The sequence below is a fragment of the Chelonoidis abingdonii genome, chromosome 23 (assembly GCF_003597395.2).
Source record: "Chelonoidis abingdonii isolate Lonesome George chromosome 23, CheloAbing_2.0, whole genome shotgun sequence".
NCBI lineage: Eukaryota > Metazoa > Chordata > Testudines > Testudinidae > Chelonoidis > Chelonoidis abingdonii.
The window spans coordinates 7,104,371-7,124,952 of record NC_133791.1 but is presented as its reverse complement, the minus strand read 5'-3'; the positions used below and the strand labels follow the sequence as shown (position 1 = coordinate 7,124,952).

General features: G+C 44.5%; 2 protein-coding genes across 2 annotated transcripts in view; one reads left to right on the top strand and one right to left on the bottom strand.

Annotated features, from left to right (window-relative positions):
* Positions 1 to 766: 766 nt before the first annotated feature.
* Positions 767 to 10,837, bottom strand: LOC116824619 (uncharacterized). The gene is made up of 5 exons (XM_032780027.2): positions 10,718 to 10,837; positions 8,925 to 9,058; positions 6,971 to 7,844; positions 4,642 to 4,815; positions 767 to 3,461 (listed from the first exon to the last, which is right to left on the bottom strand). The coding sequence occupies exons 1-5, from the start codon at positions 10,762 to 10,764 to the stop codon at positions 3,296 to 3,298; spliced, it is 1,395 nt and encodes a 464-aa protein (XP_032635918.1). The 5' UTR covers positions 10,765 to 10,837; the 3' UTR covers positions 767 to 3,295.
* Positions 10,838 to 11,172: 335 nt separating this feature from the next.
* ATAD3A (ATPase family AAA domain containing 3A) overlaps positions 11,173 to 20,582 on the top strand; it is a 60,661-nt gene continuing 51,251 nt past the window's right edge. Inside the window, exons 1-7 of the mRNA XM_032780028.2 lie at positions 11,173 to 11,407; positions 12,694 to 12,770; positions 14,065 to 14,166; positions 15,300 to 15,359; positions 15,834 to 15,903; positions 18,380 to 18,545; positions 19,339 to 19,408. Of these exons, the coding sequence (XP_032635919.1) occupies positions 11,188 to 11,407; positions 12,694 to 12,770; positions 14,065 to 14,166; positions 15,300 to 15,359; positions 15,834 to 15,903; positions 18,380 to 18,545; positions 19,339 to 19,408 (765 nt within the window). The 5' untranslated portion in view covers positions 11,173 to 11,187. The remainder of the gene's footprint in view (positions 11,408 to 12,693; positions 12,771 to 14,064; positions 14,167 to 15,299; positions 15,360 to 15,833; positions 15,904 to 18,379; positions 18,546 to 19,338; positions 19,409 to 20,582) is intronic.

Sequence of the window (20,582 nt, the reverse complement as noted above, 5' to 3'; positions counted from 1 at the left end):
GGGAGCATTGCCTTCAAATGGACATTTCCTCCGAGGGCCAATCCAATGCAAATGCAGCATCTGCATAGGAAAACTAGAAGAGAAAATCTATAACAAGTCGTCTCCTAAAGCCTGGAAGGAGAGCCTCAGGTTCAGCCAAAGATGTGCGAAGAGAACTTCTTTATTTCAACACACGTTGCAACAGCATTTTCTCTAGTAGTAAATATGGTACACTATTGGACTCTGCATGTAAACTTAAAACTCACAACCACTTGCCTGAAAAAGGCCTACCCATCCCTCTTCTGATGTCACAGGTTTTATGTACAAAGCAGACAGCACCCCACTTGAACTTTTTCTTTCAAGTCATGCATTCACTTTCCAGTGTTGGTAGGAAGAAAATTCTGGCTTTGAGTTGTGGCTTGGACTTGGAACAGACAGGACAAAATTCTGTGTTGAGCGAATGCATCTGCTGGAGATGCATAGGTGTAAAGCCAGTGCAGATGATGGGTCACTATTGCTGGTTATTTGTGACCATAACTGCACGTTAGGTGGTTTAGTGCAATACATAAATGTTGCATATATTGTTCTCTTTTCCAAAGAATGGTATGTTGGTTAGGATTGCAAAGGTGTCAAAAGGACTTAAGCACCCATATTGCATGGAAATTCAATGGGGTGAAATACCGTAGTCCCATACAGTCTTTTAAAAATCCCAGTAGTTGTCACTTGGGCTGTTTGCTGCCTCATTTCATTCATCTTTCAAGAATCAGCAAAATCCAGACCCTTGGAATATTGGCTATTCATGAGGTAGAATCTGCAATATTTTATTAATCATTCACATTTCTCATTTACACAGATTTTCTACAAAACAGTCATCCCACGAGAAAACAATGATCACTTGAAAGGGAAGAACAGGCTTACGAGCTAGTGAGATGAGAGAGAACCACTTCCAAACAAAGATGTAATGAGCCACATTTTCAAACACAGATGCCTAAAGTTAAGCTCCAAAATCCCTATTTAGGCATCTAGAGGGGTTAGAAAAAGTTGGCCAATGTGTACTATGGAGAATACGCTAACAATGATCATTTTCTCGTGCTACCAAAACACACAGGGTGAAATCCTGGCTTCACTGAAGTCACAAGAGTTTGCCACTCACTTCATTGGGGCCCAAGATTTCACCCATCTTGAAGTCAGAAAATCTTATATATGTACAGTATGAATCCCTAGAGCTTAAATTCCAAGCGACAAATCCATCACCTAACCACGTGGCAATAAAACCTACGGCTTATATAGTCCTCTTTATCCACAGATCTCAAAGCACTTTACAAAGGAGGGTTAGTATCATTACCCATATTGAACCTCAGTTTCCTTATTTGTCAAGACAGGCACAATGACATACCCCTATTCACATAGCCAGTCGGTGGCAGACCTGGGAAAAGAAACAAACTCTCTTGATGTCTAGTGCTGCGTTCTAGCCACTGGACTATGCAGCCTACCAGGTAAAGATGTTTGCTTTCTAGAGTGATTGTTACAGGCTCTGAGAGGCTAGAGGGCGTGGCCCAGTGTTTAGGTTTTGTGTTCTGAGGGAAGGGGCGATTTAGTGGAGGAGGGGGAGAGGTTAATGAAACCTAATACAATTGTTTGGAGTTTTAGTTCAGTTAAAGTTTTATTTTTTAAACTCCAGCCTCCCAGGGATATTTACCAACCAAGCACAGCAGCTGTTGTGCTAATGCATGAGAAGCAGAAAGTGAAACTGACAGGGATAGCTTCATGCCCCAACAGAAATCCCAAATTAAACCAGGATAAACAGTGAAAAGTAAATTTAATTGGAAACATTTCCATTTATCTAGGGAAAAGGGATGTGATCTGTCGCCTAACATGGTACCTTTCTGTACTATACAGGGCAGATCATGCAGTTGTAAATGAACAGGAATGGATTTTAACAAAGTAACAGTATTCTCAATAGTTCTGTCACTTTCCCAGTGTTCCACTGGCAAGTTAAAAGAGTTGCTTCCCCAGGAGAGGTAAACAATAGCTATTATTGATATCTCCAGTAGAGGATTAGCCAATTTATTTATGTCAGACCAAAATGAGTGAGGACATTCTTTATTTTCTTTATTCGAGTCCTTCTGCGCTTGTGAAACTAGTCCCTATTCCCAGCTCCCCTCTGTAATAGTTCAGAATATTTTGACTTCAGTGTAGTAAATAGATTATCTGTGCTGGATAGCTGAAGTGCTCCACACCAAGCCCTACCAAAGCCCCCCTGTGATTGCTAGCAATGATCACTGGTAACAGAGTTTTATTAAAACAATCAATATATTCTGAGGCCTCTGCTGGAAAATTTAAAATGTGAATTAGAAATTTGTTGAAGCAGAATTCGTTATATTGTTTAGGGAACAGAGATGGATCGTCCCTGGGCTATTTGCTTGTAAACTGTGGAAATAATGGACACTGCAGGCTAAAATCTTTAAAACAAACCAACCTGCCATTGTTTTGGCTTCCAGAACGGTCTGCATTGCACCCTGGGATCATGCAGCACAGAACATCTGTAAATAGCTGCAGGAACTCCTGTGGTTTTTGTTTGCAGCTGAACCTGGGCAGCTTGCTGCTTTTAGAATGCTCTACTTGCCAGCAGCTAACTACAGAAGGGATTAAAGAAAAAATGAAGGAAACTGCAAAAAGGAGCAAGGAGTCACTCAAACTGCACTTTGATGGAAGCAAGTGTTGAAAAGAAAGGACACCATAAGTGGAAAGGCTGAACAAATGCCATGATGCTATTTATCAATGTGTCCAACCCCATCAATGCCATAAATCTGAATTTATCATTTCAAGCTGCAGGATCTGACAAATAGGGCTTTAGGGCTGTTTCTGAGGTCCTCATTATAATCTTTCCATAGATTTGTTCCCTTAACTTTCCCCTTGCCTCAATCCTTTCCCCTCCACTTCAGTAAAAGGCTCTTTTATACTGCAAATAAGTTGATTAGGGATAGTTCCTCATAAGGTAAAATTCCCCCGTGCGGAAGGCCAGCATGTAGCTTTTCTGCTGGCTCTTGGCACAGAGGTGAATAATAGCATTAATGATTTGGCTTATTACTGTAAATAATAACTGACTAACTTCAGCACTGAAGGCAGTGAAGATGCACTGGAGTGGAACTGGCCCATAGGCTAGTGGGTCTAAAGAATTCCCCTCTCCACCATCTTGTTTCCTCTTCATTAAGCACAGCACAAAGGCCTCCCAGAATTCACAGGCTGGAGTCTCTGATTGCATCTCCTACCAGCACAGGTTAGTTAGAGCTCTTCCCAGGCAATTTTGTTATTACTAGAGAGAGTGCAGGTGAGCAGGTTTCAAATGCTGTTGGAATTCCTTGGACATTGATGCCAGTTCCTGCCTATAGTTATATACAGACTGCAAGTCCTGGCTGTTCCTCAGCAACTCATTATTCTTGTGGGCTTCATAATGAAACTGGGAGTTTTTCATCTCATACCTAGAAAAGAAAAGCAGCAGTACTGGAAGGACTCTGAGAAGGGAATAATCATAAAAGCCACAGGGGGCAGGCACCACATAAATGGTTCTGTCCCAAACATGCCTTCTCCTCTGGACTCGTCCTTCTATCCCCAAATCTTCCAAGCTCTGATCTCAGCTGAGCCGGTGTGGAAGTCATGAAAAAGTAGCATTACCTCTGTATTTGTGACTCTCCACGCAACACACAAACCTTTCTCATGCCTAACCCCAAATATCTGTGTGCAGAGAATCTTGCCTCTCCAGCGCCCTACCTTTCTCTCCTGGATGCCCTAAGACTTCCTGGTGTGATGCATAAGGTACTCTGTGGCATCATCCCAGCTGGTGATCAGACAGAGCCGTACGTGACAGTGGGTTAAAGGAAGTTTATTACGTCTACAAGCAGCCTTAATGTGCTACAACCCTGCCTTGGGTGGGGCCCAATTTAGAAGGATGTTCTAGAACCCTCATGAAAGACAGGACACAAGTTGTTAACTGACATGCAGGACCAAGTGACCCTCACTCTAGGAAACTCTTTAAAAGGCTCAATAATAAAATACCTTTCACTATCTATCCAGGTACCTATAAGGCCCTCATGGCTGAGATACTGGAGTATCTTCCCTTATATTAAAAACAATTCACTTTCTCCTGCTTTACAGACACCAAGATGGGACTTTACTCTTTAGCATATTGATTTCCTCCTTCCATGACCCCCCTCACCTCCTGCTATTTCTCAGAGCATAGAAGGAGATGGCTACTTCCATGACTGTTAGCATCATCAGTGCTTCAGATTCACAGGTTTGTTAGCTTGTGCTCCCTCTGCTGGTTGAATAGCTGCTCCTATATTTTCAGAACCCAGCACCAATCTGCACCCACAAAATCTGTGTGCATGCACAGATCCATTTTGGCTCAGAGTACTGGGCCCTGCAGAGGTCAAAGTTTAAAACCTTAGTCCTGAGGCGATTGGCTTGATTTTTGGTGACAGAGTGAAGCATTTTGGATGCACTATAGTGAATTGCGAAGTTATTTCTCCACCAGACTGTATTTGTAGTAGCAGCCAAGGAGTTTTAAGCTGACCTGGATCCAAGCACCCTTTCTCGTTTGGAGAAACCCAGCGTGCAGCCTGGCCACTTGGGCTACCCACAAGGTTGAGGATTTTCACTTACCACTTTGGTTTTGGACCCCGAGTTCGCTCCAATTCTTGCTGCCTCTTTAGTTCTAATAACCATTCCTCCTCCACACGCAGACGCTCCAGCCTGAGACGAGCCAGCTCCTTCTGATACGGGGACATTTCTATCAGGGACCTCCCAACAGCACCTTCTGCAAGAGTCTGCAAAAACCTGATCGATCAACAAGAACAAGCCCTTGCATTTCTATAAAATCTCTTAGCTAGGGAATTCAAAGCATTTTACAAACTGTGGCCCAAAGTGACTAGTAAGTTTAGTTGCTACAATTTTTGAGTGCCCAAATGGATTTTCAAAGGACAGGTGCTCAATATTTTCTGAAAATCTGGCCCCTTTAAGGTGGCTCAAGCTAGGGATCCAAAAGTCACTGGACCGTTCCAGCTCCCCTTACTCCCAAACACGTGTGATTTTCCAGATACAGGGGTAGGGGACATCCGGCTGTTTACGGTGAAGGGGAGGTTGAGGAAGGGAGTGCTGGAAGACTGACATCCCTACTGGGACAGAGTTAAAGGTGTGTTGTGTTCCATGCTGTTTATTCTAGCAGGGAGGTGTGTCTCTCAGTGAAGAAGTAAAAAATGTTAGAAGCTTTAACTTTTCATTTCCAGGGTTTTGTGTAAGCCTATTGTGTATAAAGCAAGCTTGACTCACACATACTGTAGGGTTTTTATGTACTAATACAGCTCTAAAGCACAAGACATCATGAGAGAATGGCTGCCATATAATGTAGGTAATCATCCATTAACTGCTTCTCTTAAAACAACAATTAGCACCTCCAGTGACATTGGTGACAGTAGGACTGACACGCAAGGCCCACAGGCTGCTGTCTGGAAGATGTCAGCTTAGCCATACTAGGCCACAGGCTTAAAAAATGCTTGACATAGGTAAGTGACCAAAGAATGACCCTATGCCACAAGATTATGGGAAAAGATGTACCAATGGGTGGTGGTATGAAAACTTAACCTTAAGAGTAATTTTTTACTACACAATACCCAGTAGTCACATTGTTCTAACACAGGCCCTAATTACAGGGTGCACTATGTGCATCACTGCTAATGGGAATAAAAGGAACTACAAACAACATATGAAGAATGAGGGACCCCAATATTCTTGAGGGATACTACAAATAAGGAAAAAGAGAGTGGACACCTTCATCCACATGCACAGAGTGTAGGTGTAGTGAGAATCAGAGGGCTCCCAGACTGGGTAAAATGAGTTCCCCACAGGAAAACTGCATCAAGAACCATCCCTCTACTGATGATCAATTGGTAAGACATCCATCAGACCCTAAGAATATCATTAAGGATGTGAGTATGACTATATTTCTAACTTGTGCATAGGTCTTTATAGAATTTTTATATACATGGGTAATGATAACTAACTGTAACTTTAAGAAAACTTGTAAAACAGACGAGCCCTTGTACTTGGGAATGTCTGTGTGGCCTCTATGTGTACCTAGAGGCTCTAAATCTGAAGCAAGTAGAAGAGGTGACTTTTGCTCTTTTGAGCTTGTAATTGTAGCCACAAGAGCTGAACCTGCAGTGGTATAATACAACATTCGTAAATTCACTTTAAATCATAGAATATCAGGACTGGAAGGGACCCTCAGGAGGGATCTAATCCAACCCCCTGCTCAAAGCAGGACCAAGCCCCAGATTTTTGCCCCAGATCCCTAAATGGCCCCCTCAAAGATTGAACTCACAACCTTGGGTTTAGCAGGCCAATGCTCAAACCACTGAGCTATCCCTCCCCCCATGTGATAAATTGACACCTGAAAGATCAATCATTACCCACCAATCCTGTGGGTAGCCTAGACCTGCCCTGATACTTCTAAACATCACCAATTTCATCACTACAGGAGTAACAAAACTCCCAATGGAGTCAAAACTAGCCCTAAACAGTAATTAAGGCACTCAGAACGCACACATTCTGTCAGACACAAATACTTTGCCCCAACCTCTCTACAGGCTACAGAGGTGATGCTACATTAAAAGCTACTGTAAAATTCTGACTTTGGGTTGGTTGGTTCGTTTTAAATTACACGCTCCTTGGACTGATTCAAAATCCATTTTAAATCAAATGGAAAGACTCCCAGCGGCTTTGGATCAAGCCCTAAAGTAACAAATTAAAAACCAAATTACAATGTAGCCTGGGAATATAATGTACTTTCTTGCGTGTGTTACACTATTTGGACAAACCAGTGTGTAATGTGGTCCCAGGTTACATCTAATAGTTATCTAGTAACATGTTCTGGACTCGCACTGCCAGGAAGAACTCATGGAAAGCTTGAATCTCCGCACAAGCTTTTTCTTACCGTTCATTAATCTCCTGAGCCGTTGGTGAGGATACAGCAGTGGAGGGCAGAGTGTAAGGGCTCCAGGAATAGCTCAGTGGTCCCCTTGTATTCATCCTGGCTGGAGTACAGGACCTGGCAGCCAGGGCTCCTGGTTTGTATATTCTGGATCGTGATTGTCTGGTTGAAGCTGTTTTCTTTCTGCTGTACCTAGACCTGCCAAAGTGTGGTGGAGGCTGGGCACAGGCATTTGCCTTAGCAGAATTTGGTCTCCAGATGGGTCTAGGCGACTGTGAGCGAGATCTTAGCCACCGGGTTCTTTTGGGAGCCGGAGAGAATGAACGGGATCGGTTGGTCCCAGAACGATCAAGGGAGAGGGACCTTTCAGGAGAGTGATCCTGCACTGGGATTTTAGGGGGCAACAATGACCTGACTCCAATCACATGAGGAGCACCAAGCTTCACTGGGAAAGACTCTGTATGTGCAAGATCCAGTGACGGCACATAGTTCTGACTTGCAATCTCACTCCCCAGGAGCCCTGGCACACGGTTGATGGGTGATGTGGAGAATGTCGGAAGGCCCAAGCTTGTTAGTGCTGGATACTCTCCCAGCGGTTTGACTAGACGTCTTGGGTTCAGAAACCACTCGGACTCTGCAGATGGCTTTGGTGAATCTCGGATGTCTGCCTCTGCATAGGTCCCATTATGAACTCTTGGCCATGCAGAATTAAAGGTGCTCAAGTTGACTGTAGTGCCAGAGTCTATGGCATAATCTTGATGAGGGTCAAAACTCAGACTTGAGGCCAAGCTGTCCACCTGAACTTTAAGTTTCCGCAAACTTTCTTCTAAGTCATCAATGCTGGGACTCTTCTCTATATATGGGGACAAGCTAGTTTCTAGGTGGGAAAAAATGCATTTATTTAGGAAACGTTATTAACTATACTTGTAGACTGCTCTACATTATCAGTATCTACTGTTAGCACAATGCAGAAATAACTGATCATAGAGGTACTTCTCTCAAAGGATCTCAATGCACTTTACAAATTAAGCTTCACAGCCCCACAGGGATAGAAGAATTGTTCTGTATGTTATAAGTATTATGGCACACAGCTCTACCCTTAAGGGGTGGATATTATACAACGTGTTGTAAATAAGCCAGTCAGGGATTAGTATTGGATATATAAGAACTGACCATAGAAAAATCTGGATGAGATGTAGTTATTTTGAGGATAACTATTGGTAGTTTGGGATTATTCTCATTTTAAAGTACAATCTCTATCATAATAATAGTAGCAGAGAATATGGCCCAATAATTTTACATCTCTTAGGGATTTGCATTCCAAAGGATCTCAAAGCACTTCATATGCTCTGGGACAAATCATGCAAACACTAGCTACTGACTATAGCATTTACTACTGTGAGTGGTGCCATGATCTCCATGGGAGTACTTATAGTAGCAAGCATTAGGTCCAGTAGTCAGCATTTGCAGAGTCAGGTCCTATACACATACAGCACCAATGAAATATAGCCAAGTTTGAGTCTGACCTAGAGAATCTAGGTTTGTCAGTTCTGATATTTAGACCACTATCCACACCTCTCCTTCCTGTAAAAAACCACCACCATTCTCCTAGATGCAAAATACAAAAAACATTAAGTGAGTTAACACTTAATGCAATTTTTAAATCCTTTGGTAAAATATATTTGCTCTCATTTTGGATTAAAAAGATCTATATTTTGTATGATTATGATAAAAATCCTTTGAACATGAGTCTGCTATAGTTAAATAAAGTGGTCCTTATCCTGATCTCATTCACAATGGTTGGCTCCATTGGCTTCAAAGCACTTATTCCTGATTTACACTAACTTAAAACCTGAATAGGGCCCAGAGTCTTTTCCAAATGATAAGATCTACTACATAAAAAGAGAGCATCCGCTGTCAAAGCGGTGACTTTATCATGATTTATATTATATCCTACCAGTTTGTTTTTTAAATAATGAAGTTCCTTCCCAGTTGCTATGTAGTGTCTGGCTCTTTTCCGGTCCTTTGAGGCTCAGATGGTGAGTAGTAGTAGTTTTCTGGGTGCTGCTAAGGAATTTGTTTGGCTTCTCTCTTTAAAGAAAAAACAAAACATTTTAGTGTTGACTGTTTTTATTAAATTTAATAACAGGTTGTGTGGGTGTTTGTGTTACTCTTGAAACTGGTGGGAAGTGTCCACTGTAGTCTAAATATGCATAGTAGTCTATATTTAGATGTGAACTATGTTTAACACAGGCTCTGGCAATGGCAGGCTCCAGTGGTATCTCAGCTCTGAAGTAGGTGGTTATTGTGGAAATCAAAAGACAGAAACAGACCTGAATTGCTTCCTCTAACTTATACCAATGTAAATTACTTGGAACTTCATTTAAGTCAATGGAGTTGAAATGGTGAAAAGCTGGTTATCTGAGAGCAGACTCCAGATCACTCTGAACATAAAACGTTTGTTTTCCTTCATTGTCTTAATGTCTATACTCTGTAAATACTTTCACTCATTCCAAAGGCTGCTAGTGTTGATCTGTGCCACTCAATTATCATTTCTGCTGTTTTAGCCAGGATACACTTTAAAAAGTGTTGTTACAGTGCACATAAATAGGAATAGCACCTCTAGTGATACAAACTAAAATAAATATTATGAAGACTTTCAAGCTTACAGGTATGAGCTGATCAGCAGGTGCTGTGTTAGGGATTTTTTCATTCCTCTGAAACATTCCCTTTGGTCACTAGATATTAACTGTCTTTTCCAGTGCTGCAGGAATTGGGACATGGGCGTTAACACACCATTGGTCTATCGGGCTGGATTGCAAACCCTAGAAGGAACCCTGCTTGTTATTAAACTATCTTTCTCTTTAGCTTATTTTTGTTCTCATAAATGAACAGAAATTCTGCAGAACTATTTATTTCTTTTTACAAGAGATTGACTATTTCACAGTGCATTTATTGTATGTTCTCTGCTGTCTCTTGCCGGGAAGCGATGCTGCTTACCTGTTGCTGGAAACAATCACTGCTGGTCAATTTTCACTAATTCCTCAAAAAAGTGTGAATATGGTAAAGTTAATCCTCCCATTTCTACAGTATAATGTGTGTAAGCCTCAAAACCGAGGATGGGAAACCCAGACTCCTAGAGTCAATGCCTGCCATGCCACTGAGCTGCTGTGTGATCTTGGCCAAATCACCTTTCCTCTCTGCACTACCTTCATCATCTGTACCTAGGACTTGTACTTTCCTACCTCATGGTGATGGGTGTGAGCTGGGCACCTTGGCTGGAAGGAGCTAGAGAAGGGCAAAGTATTATAATAAAGCAGGAGAGCCCTGGGGCTCATATCATGCACATTTTAATTGGGGATTCATACCCCACCCCTCTGGGGGTCATTCCAGGGGGCCAATACCCCCTGCCTCCTGGAAGCGCTCCCCTAAGTTCATGCCCCCTTCCTTTGGGAGGTCCATGTCTCACACACACCCGGGAGTGGGTAACACCTAGGCAAGGACACTCCCCTGGGTTCCTCCCCCCTCCTTCAGGGGATCACCCCTTGGGGGTTCCTACCTGCTCCTGCGGGATGGGTTACACTTCCCTCCGGGGTCCTTCTTCCCCCTGCCCCGCAGGGGTCACATCCCTGGGGTTCCTCGCTCCTCCCTCAGGGGGATCACGCCCTGCTGCTTCCTACCGCCCTTCCCCATGGCGGAGTCACCCCAGCCTCGTCCACCCTGCCTGCCCTCTCGCCCCCGGGCCTGTACCTGATCCGGGCGCCGCGGCCCCGCACCCCCAGCGCTCGCTCCGCCATGTCCGGAACCGGCGGCTTCCCCTCCTTAACGACGCCCGCAACACTCGCGTTGCTAGGCGGAAGCACCACCCTGTTTCCTTTCCGTTTGTCCCTTCTCCCCTCCCATCCTGACCTCGAAGTCCCGCCCCCTCAGCGGTCTCGATAACCAGTCGGATTACTCTTCCGAGCCGGCTCCAAGCGTCACCCTCCAGAATCAAACCAATCGAAAGTAGAGAAAGAGATCACGTGATCCAGGGCGTTCCTCCGTAGGGACGTGTTGACGTCATTACTAGCGTTACCAATCAGAACTCCTGAGAAGTTTCACGTGCCTGTGATGCCCCGCTGGTCTGCTCCAATGGGCGCAGAGAGGGTGGTGCCGCGCCTGCGCAGTGGAAGCGGCGGCTCCTCCGCGTGTGGCGGGCTCCCGGCGGCGGTGCGGGCAGCATGTCGTGGCTGTTCGGCCTGAACCGGGGCTCTCCCCCTGTGACGGGGGACGGAGGCCAGGGCGGGGCGGGCCTGGCCCTGCCGCCCCCTCCCTCCGCCGGCGGCCCCGCAGCGGGGGACGGAGCCGGGGACCGGCACGCGCCCAAGGACAAATGGAGCAACTTTGACCCCACTGGGCTGGAGCGGGCGGCCAAGGCGGCCAGGGAGCTGGAGGCCTCCCGTGAGTGGGGGGGTCTGGGGGCTGCTCGGGATGGAGGGAGGCCCGGGGGCGGGGGCTGAGCTGTTGCCAGGGCAAGTGACACATAGCGAGGCTGGTGGCACGATGGGTTGGGGCTGAGGACTGGGCCCGTGGGGGCTGCACGGCAGATCCGTGGGGGAGGGTACACGGCTGGGGGATCCCTGCCAGCTGCGGGAGGGGGTTCTGGGTAAGTTGCCGCTGCCATGAGTTTAGGGCTGGTGACAGGTGAAGCGTGGAGCTGAATTTACTCTAAGCGCCTTTGCCCAAACCCCAGTGCCCAGGCCAGTCCTGCATTAAAATCTATCCTGATGGCACGACACCCATCACTGGTTGTGCAACCACCTTTCCTGGCAGACACAGCCTAAAATCGCAGCAACAGAGACTGTGAGTCTGGTTCCAGAACAGGTACTGCACAGGCAGCTTTGTGAGGTTGCTCAGTTGATGTGCCTCTTCCTTACTTTGGAGAGACCTCTTCTTCTGTGAAGTGAAAGGAGTTTTGTCTCTGTGATTATCAATTCTTCATGCTTCTGCAGAGACTGGTGGTGGTAACGATAGTTCTGTTGATGGAAGCTGTTTTATTAAAAGCTGGGCTGAGCCTCCCCAGCAAATGAATTCACACAGGCTAACCAGCTGCCATTAGCTGCTAATAACCTTGTGTGACATCTGACCTGCATCAGGTTCAGATCTGTGACCTAGAAGTGACAGACCCTATATCCTGTGAGTAGGTCCCCGTTTCCATTCATGCATTTGATTCAGCTCCTCATCATGATAAAGTGTAAATTAACAAATTATAATCAACACACTTTTGAGCCCTAAAATATTTCTTTTTGAGAAATAAAATAGCCCTGAAATGTTTTTGATCTTCTTTATTGTAAGAATTGGGAGCATTTAAGGGTGATGAAGGTTCCTGGCCAGGAGTGTGGGGGCTCAACAAATTTTCAGAACATAATACACAAAACACCTTTCTCTAATGCCTTCAACGCTGTGTAGTTTCTTTAAACATAGGGAAAGTAGTTGGATTTGGCAACTGCTTTCAGGCAGCTATTGCGCATGGTTACATCAAGCAATCAATTGCTCAATGCCCTTTTGACTTGTGGTCATCATATGACTAATGTGTTTAAAATGCCTAGACACTGAAAGTTTTGTGGATAGAAGACTTCAGTTTCTATAGCCAAGAGTGTGACCTCTTTCACCAGCACCAAGTTTACCTAGAAAATTAGGATCTAATACTACAGAAACAAGTTCTTAAACAACCTTGTTAATTTCAGGCTATGCAAAAGATGCTCTTAGTCTTGCTCAGCTGCAGGAACAGACATTGCAAATGGAGCAGCAGTCCAAAATTAAGGTATGTTAAGCCTCTGGATCAAATTCATGCCTACTGCATCTCTGCTGACTTCATTGGATAGCAATCTGCCTAGGATATTTTGATTTCTTCTTGCACAGAGGTGTTCACTTTTAGTACACTGCCTTTGCATTTTCATTACTTCATATCATTTATAAAAAAGAGAGTCTGGAAATGCAGCATTGCAGTTTGTCATAAACAGATGGTTAAGGGTTAATGTCTCTTTTACCTGTAAAGGGTTAAGAAGCTCAGTAAACCTGGCTGACACCTGACCAGAGGACCAATAGGGGGACAAGATATTTTCAAATCTTGGTGGAGGGCAGTCTTTGTTTATGCTTTTTGTTTTGTTCATTGTTCGCTCTTGGGACTAAGAGGGACCGGACCAGATGTACACTCAGGCTCTCCAAATCTTTCTGAATCAGTCTTTCATGTTTCAAAATTGTAAGTAATAGCCAGGCAAGGTGGATTAGTCTTATTTTTGTTTTCTCACCTTGTAAATGTTTCTTTTTGCTGTAACTCTGAACCTGAGGCTAGAGGGGGTTTCCTCTGGGCTATATAAATCTAAGTACCCTATAAAGCATTTTCCATCCTGATTTTACAGAGAGAATTTTTACTTTTTTCTTTCTTTAATTAAAAGCTTTCTTTTTAAGAATCTGATTAATTTTCCTTGCTTTAAGATCCAAAGGGATTGGGTCTGAACTCACCAGGGATTGGTGGGGGGAAAGGAGGGGGGATGGCTAATTTCTCCTTGTTTTAAGATCCAAAGGATTTGGATCTGTGTTCCCCAGGGAAGGTTTTGGGGGGACAGAAAGTGTGCCAGACACTGAATTCTGGCTGGTGGCAGTGTACCAGATCTAAGCTAGTAATTAAGCTTAGAAATGTTCATGCAGGTCCCCACTTTTTGTACTCTAAAGTTCAAACTAGGGAAAGAAACCTTGACACAGCTGGACTAATTTTTGCTCTCTTACTGGGTTTATGTCCGTCCTAAGAACTTGTGGTATTTTGTGGCTAGTATTGGTATTGTAGCTCCCAGAATATCATTTTAGTCACAATGGCAATACATTTGTTTCTTTTCCCAGTACCTCATTTGTGGTATCTGAGCCTCTAATATAGCACGGTATGTGTACATGGCACTTTGCAAAACACAAAATTAGATATGGTCCCTGGTCTTAAGAACTTCATTCCCCTGCTGAGGAACCGAAACCTATTAGAAACTATTTTGAAGAATATGATTGTAATTTGTAGCCCTCTGGAGGCTTTTGTGTTAAATTGACGTATGCTGACCCATTTCTTATAGGAATATGAGGCAGCCATTGAACAGCTGAAGAATGAACAGATCCGGGTACAAGCAGATGAGAGAAGAAAGACACTAAATGAAGAAACCAGACAGCATCAAGCGGTAAGACATGATCGCTGGCTTGTTTTGCTGGCTGGAATGGGAAACACACCATGATAGGTGTATTCAGTTACACCAGCTATTCTCCACCTGAGGCCTGCTGTCCCTAAGGAGAGGACATCCCTAGTTGAATCTGCCTCATTCCCCAGCTCTGGTGTTCCATTGACACTGGTTTTCATAGCTGCTTGTAACAGACCCTCAGACACCCTAAAGAATCCAGGAAATTGGACCAGTTCCTTGGCTCTGCCTTGGAATTGTCTTTAAGTGCTGCAGGGAATTGGTGTAAAACTTTCTGGGGTGCATCTTTGCTTGCAGGTATAAGTCATGGTTTGAAAAGAATTGAAAACTACTGGCTTACACAGCATGTCTGTTGGCTGGACAATGAAATGCACTCTAAATTACTTGGAGTGCAATGTCAGGTTGCCTATAATTTTCTCTCTTTCTCTTAAGTCTTCTGGAATCTAACCCTTTGGAAAGAGATCCCAGAAAATTACCATCTTAACCCAGAATTTGACAAATTGATTTTTCTTCTTAGGGGCTTGCTTTTGAGCAGCTTTTTGATGGGATGTACTAATGGATTCTAATAGCTCTTGGGACAGTGACACTAAAATTGGGGAAATGCAGTTCAGTTTTCATTCTAATTGCTGACAAACTGATGTTTAAGGTTCAACATCATTGCCATTTGTCATTAGCCCTCACTTTTCATCTATCAACCCCCTCTGTCCTACATCTTCAGCCAGCAGAGCTCTTTTGGCTCTGGTCTAGGACTGATTGCCTAACACAGGGGTTCTCAAACTGGGGGTCAGGACCCCTCAGGAGGTCGTGAAGTTATTACATGGGGGTGGGGGGGTCGTGAGCCGTCAGCCTCCACCCCAAACTCCACTTTTCCTCCGGCGTTTATAATGATGTTATACATTAAAAACACTTCTTTATATATTTAAGGGTGGATCACACTCGGGCTTGCTGTGTGAAAGGGGTCACCAATACAAAAGTCTGAGAACCCTTGGAACACATTGACTGTGTTATGTTTCAAAGGCTGATCTCTTTTGTTTCATATACCCCAGTCTTGTTGCTGATTAAGGCAGAGTTTTTCTTGAATACTTAATGTTCATGCATTTCCTCTTTTCTTTTTGTAGAGGGCCCAATATCAGGACAAGCTGGCAAGGCAGCGCTATGAAGAGCAGCTGCGGCAGCAGGTAAGATGTTCCATCTTCTAAAATTGCTGAGAACCTAGTCAATATGTGTTAACTTCACTAGGATCAGTGATGCTAAATTATGCTCCACCCTCATGACCCAGTGACTGATGCTATGACAGGAAGGCTTAGATTTTTTTTGCACAACGTCAGGGTTTCTGCATTCCAAGCCTAGCAGATCTGTGTGTGATGCAAAAGTAACTGACAGCAAATAGGACAAAGGAGCAAGAAGTAGCTGGGAGAACATGAGATCCTGAATTTGAGTCTTTGTGGGTTTTTGGAGGAAGAATATACTTAAGAATTAAGTTTTTGTTTTTTTTCAGAGCATTTGCAATGTTTAGGTCTGCATGTGTATTAGGTTGATTGCATTTTTCACACACACTAGCTGTTTTAAGATCGCCAAACAGTTTTCCATCTTCATGTTTTTGCCTTTTCTCCCAAACTAATTCATCTTCTGATGTGATCTCTCTTTCTTAGCAACTCCTTAATGAAGAGAACTTGAGGAAGCAGGAGGAATCTGTGCAGAAGCAGGAAGCAATGAGGCGAGGTAATGCCATATTTCAGTTTCCCCTTTTGGTTGGGGATTAAGTGACTATTCAGAGCAACTTCTGAACTGTATGTGGAGTGCTAGTACATATCAGTTGGCTCATAATGCAGGATCTGCAAGCAGCAGCTAAATCACAGCTGTTTTAGGGTTTGTCTACGCCAGGGTGGACAAACTTTTTGGCCCGAGGGCCACATCTGGGTATGGAAATCATATGGCAGGCTTTGAATGCTCACAAAGGTGTGGGCTCTGGGGTGGGGCCAGAAATGAGGAGTTCAAGGTGCGGGAGGGTGCTCCTTTCTGAGACTGACAGGTTCAGAGGTCAGGCGAGGGATCAAGGCTGGGGCAGGGGTTTGGAGCGCAGAAGGGGTCAGGGGTGCAGGCTCTGTGCGGTGCTTACCTAAAGCAGCTCCCAGAAGCAGCAGCATGTCCCCTCTCCGGCTCCTACGCAGAGGTGCAGCCAGGTGGCTCTACGCACTACCCTGTCTGCAGGTGCCACCCCTGCAGCTCCATTAGCTGTGGTTCCCAGCCAGTGGGAGCTGTGGGGGCAGAGCTTGGGGCAGGGCAGTGTGCGGAGCCCCCTGGCTCCCCCTATGAGTAGAAGCCGGAGAGAGGATGTGGCTGCTTCCAGGAGCTGTGCGGAGTGGGGCAAGCCCTGGACCCTGCTCCCTGGCAGGAGCTCAAGGGCTGGATTAAAACCCCCGGGGCCATAGTTTGCCCACTCCTGGTCTACACGAACGTTTAGTTCACAGCAAGCCGGGATGTGACTCCTTGCACTAGCCTGCTGCGAACAAACTGTCCTTGTGGACCCAGCTGACACACATTAACAGTTCCCTAGTACACTTTGATCTATTCCTGTTTCAAAGCGAAGTAGATCAAAGTGCACTAGGGAACTGTTAGGGCGTGTCGGCAGTGTCCATGCAGACAGTTAGTGCAGGGTAGATTTAAACCCCAGCTTACTGAGAATGGTCTACTCTTGTAGACCTCTTGGAGTTGCTGGTGCCTGTAGCTCATTTCTGGGAAAGGCTGAACTTCCACAGGGAGCCTTCATTTGAATAAAAGCGCTCGAGTGTGGCCTCCAGTGGCTGAACACTGCAATACCCCAACCCTTCTTGGTCTAGTAACTCCTACCTTTCCTGCCCTCAGGGTTGAATCAGGAACCATTAGAATCAATCTGGTGTTCATCTAGGACTTCTCTAGAGCGTTAACACATGAAATCCAGTGTCGATTTTAAGTATCTTGTTAGCCTGTACTACTGTTTGTGACCTGGCTTTTTCTGTAGGCAGGTAGAAATCCAAAGTGGAAAAGATCTGTAAAGTCATCTGGTTCCCTTTGCTGCAGTCCAGCACAGTACTGTCCCCTCATGCATCCTCTAGTGTTTGTCTCTAATTTTTAAATATCTCAAATGTTGCGTTTTGTTGGGAGATTGTTCAGTAGTTAGGCTTGGCGGGATTTGATTTAAATTGATAACTGTTGGCATATAAATTTCAGCTGACACGCTGAAATCGATGAAAAAATATCAGTTGGTGACAGTTGTTGGGAGTGCAGCCTCCCCCTGGTGCCTGCAGGGATTGGATGTCAGTGGCCTCGCAGCAGGTCAGAGATCCCTCTGCAGCACTGCTGGCGCTGGCTGTGTCCTCACTGCCGTGACAGCAGAGGGCTCCCAACTAGGGACAGAGCCATTCAGCACCATGGTGGCCTCCCCCACGGCCAGGGCTTGTTGTCCTCAGAGTCCTGGTTGGGGTCTATGCTCTACCCTCCCAGGACCACAGCCTTCCTGCACGTTGTGCCTGGGTGTCTTGGGCTCTACTGTGCATGCAGCCTTGCTGTCAACACTGCCCTAAAAAACCCTCAATCCTACCCCCTCCCCTTAATTTCCAGGAGCTGTAAAAATAAAAATAGTTAAAAATTGATTATTAAAAATAGAGTTCTGACGACTCTATCCATAGTCTAGCAGATTTCACTCTTGGGAGGGATGTTTTATACTCCACCTACATTGACCTTTCCCTTTCATCTCATTACTCCAAGTTGCTCATCCTCGGCGTGTTCATTCTTAGGTTTGTTGAATGTTAACATGTCCCCCTTGGCATTGCGCAGCCAATCTCTACCAGCCTATATTCTGTTTTCTTATTCTTTTCTCTGATGGCACACTCATTATTTTTGTTGTTTGTCTCTGAACAAATGTATTCAGTGTATTGGTAACATGTTCCCAGAACAGAATGATGATTTGTGGTGCAGTCCTGCCTAAATATTTCAGAGATGACCACCTCCTCATTCTTAGAGGGAAGATTCCTAGACTTAGCTTTCATGCTGTTGCATTGATTTGTTTCCTTTTGTGGGGCAGGCTGGTCACCACTGAAATCTGTTGTCAGGTCACACACACCTGACAGGCAAAGCTGATAGTATTTATCCCTCTCCCAAAAGCTGTGTTTTAGGATTAAGCCCAGAGTAAAATCCCACCCCCTTGTTTCTTTTAAAGCCACTGTGGAGCGGGAGATGGAGTTGCGGCACAAAAATGAGATGCTGCGCATCGAAGCAGAAGTGCGAGCCCGCGCAAAGGCTGAGCGTGAGAACGCAGACCTCATTCGGGAGCAGATCCGCCTGAAAGCTGCTGAGCATCGCCAGACAGTGTTAGATTCTCTCAAGTACGTGCAAACCTTTGGTCACCTTGCTACTGCCTCAAACTACCCCCATCAAACAGAAGCTGTGTAGAAAACCTTATTGTTTGGGGGGGAGGTGGGGGAGGGAGAGTTGCACAAGTTTGAAGGAAGAGAGAGTTATTGCTGGTGTTCCTTTATTCCCTGCCCGAGAGTAACATATTTTAACACAGCTGTTTCCCTATCTCTAGGTGTGATTAGGGTAGACAGTGTAGTGGAAAGGGGAGCTATTGTGCAGTGGTTAGAGCCCTGTGTTGGGTGCCAGGATGCTTGCATTCTAGGCTGAGTTCTCTAACAGACTGTATGACCTTAACCTGCTGATCATTTTGGGGTGAGATCCTGGCCCTGTGAAAATCTTTGGCAACACTCTTATTGGCTCCGGTGAAAAGAGGTTTTACCCTTTTCTCTGAGACAGTTTCCCACCTACAAAACAAAAGTAAAATTTACCTACCTCACAAGAGTGTTGTCAGCTTTAATTTATTGGTTTTTATGAAGTGCTTTGAATGAATGAAGTGAGTAAAAAATAAATATATTAGCTTCGGTCCAGAAGCTCTTCTGGATTTAACCCCAGATACACCAGACGGTTACAAATCTATTTGCTCTGTATATTCGGGACCCGGGTGAGCTCTGTTAGTTTTGACTGGTTCTGAAGAAAGTCATCAGGGAAACTGGAGTAATTTTGTAAGCTGCTTGCAATTCTGTCCTTAAAACTTAAAATCCTTCCCCCTTTCTTGCCATGTACTCCAATGACTCTCCTTACACTGCTGCTCTCTTTCCGCAGGACAGCGGGTACGTTGTTTGGAGAAGGATTTCGTGCCTTTGTAACAGATTGGGATAAAGTTACAGCCACGGTAAGCTATGGACATATCTTTTGGAAAATAGACAACAGGTATTTACAAACCTTGTCCCTGGTAATGTTAAAAATTGTGGGTTAGAAACTAAGAGCTGACTTTCTGAGATAAACGACGTCAACTTAAAACCATATTTCTGTCTGCAAGTCTGCTTCCAATTAACATGCAAGGTTCTAATTATTAGAAGAGTAGACAAAAATGAAAACTTTTTTCCCATTTACTTTGTACATGTTACAGCACTTTATGGACTGTCATTTTCACTTTTCTCCTGTATTCAGTTTCCCCTGCCTGTTGGTTTTTGTGGGTATTTCATCCAGCAACAGCAGAGAGGAGTAATTATTTAAAAAATCAGACTATTTCTTTAAACGAAGAAGCTAACAGAGAGTCACAAGGACAAGCAGAACATCTGATATTACTAATTCACTTTCTGAAATTGACTAGATTACAAAGTGACTTTTTTGTTAGCTTTTTCATCAGCAGTAGACACTGAGAGTTCAATCTTTCAGTAAAAACGCAACCCTCACTTTATTCTCTTGCAATGGAATCACAGATATCTCTACTTATTGTGCTCCTGTTATTTTGTTTAGCAGAACACTGCAATTCGTTTAATAGTGTTGATTAAGAACTCCAGTGCATTCTTCCTGTTTTGTCCTAATCTTTTTCGGAAAGAGAAGAGCCTATCTTGGTGTCTTGTCGGTGGCACTGTAATAAAATTGGAAGTGACTCTTTAAGGTGGGATGGGAAGAGTATCATGAATGTATTACGGTGTACCTGCAAATAGGGAGAACACGTTAATCTTATGCCCTCTACTCTAGGCTGGACAACAAAGATCCAAAAGGAGTTTTTGGAGTGAAGGGAGTTTCTACTTGTTTTTTAATGTTCAAAATATGGGCTGGGGTTTAGCCTAGAAAACTAACATGATGGGGGGAAAAACTGCCCTTTTCTGGCTGTTAATGACTTGAACAACAAGGCTTCCTCCTCGTCTCTTGGGACACTGCTCCTCTTTCAACCATATCTGTGTTCAGAATCATTCTGATTCACCGTAAACATCTTTTCCTTCATTTTCTTCCCTTTAATTGAGGTTCATACAGCACTTTGGAGGGGTAATCAGCGTATATATGCCAAGGACTGATCACTAGAGGTGCACTGGGTCTTACCATTTGAGCTGTGGATG

Coding starts and splice junctions, on each gene's coding strand:
- LOC116824619 (XM_032780027.2), bottom strand. CDS start 10,764: ATGGCGGAGCGAGCGCTGGGGGTGCGGGGCCGCGGCGCCCGGATCAG. Junction 7,845..8,924: donor ATTATTTAAAAAACAAACTG/GTAGGATATAAT, acceptor TTTCCCACCTAG/AAACTAGCTTGTCCCCATAT. Junction 3,462..4,641: donor CGGGGTCCAAAACCAAAGTG/GTAAGTGAAAAT, acceptor TTTCTTTTCTAG/GTATGAGATGAAAAACTCCC.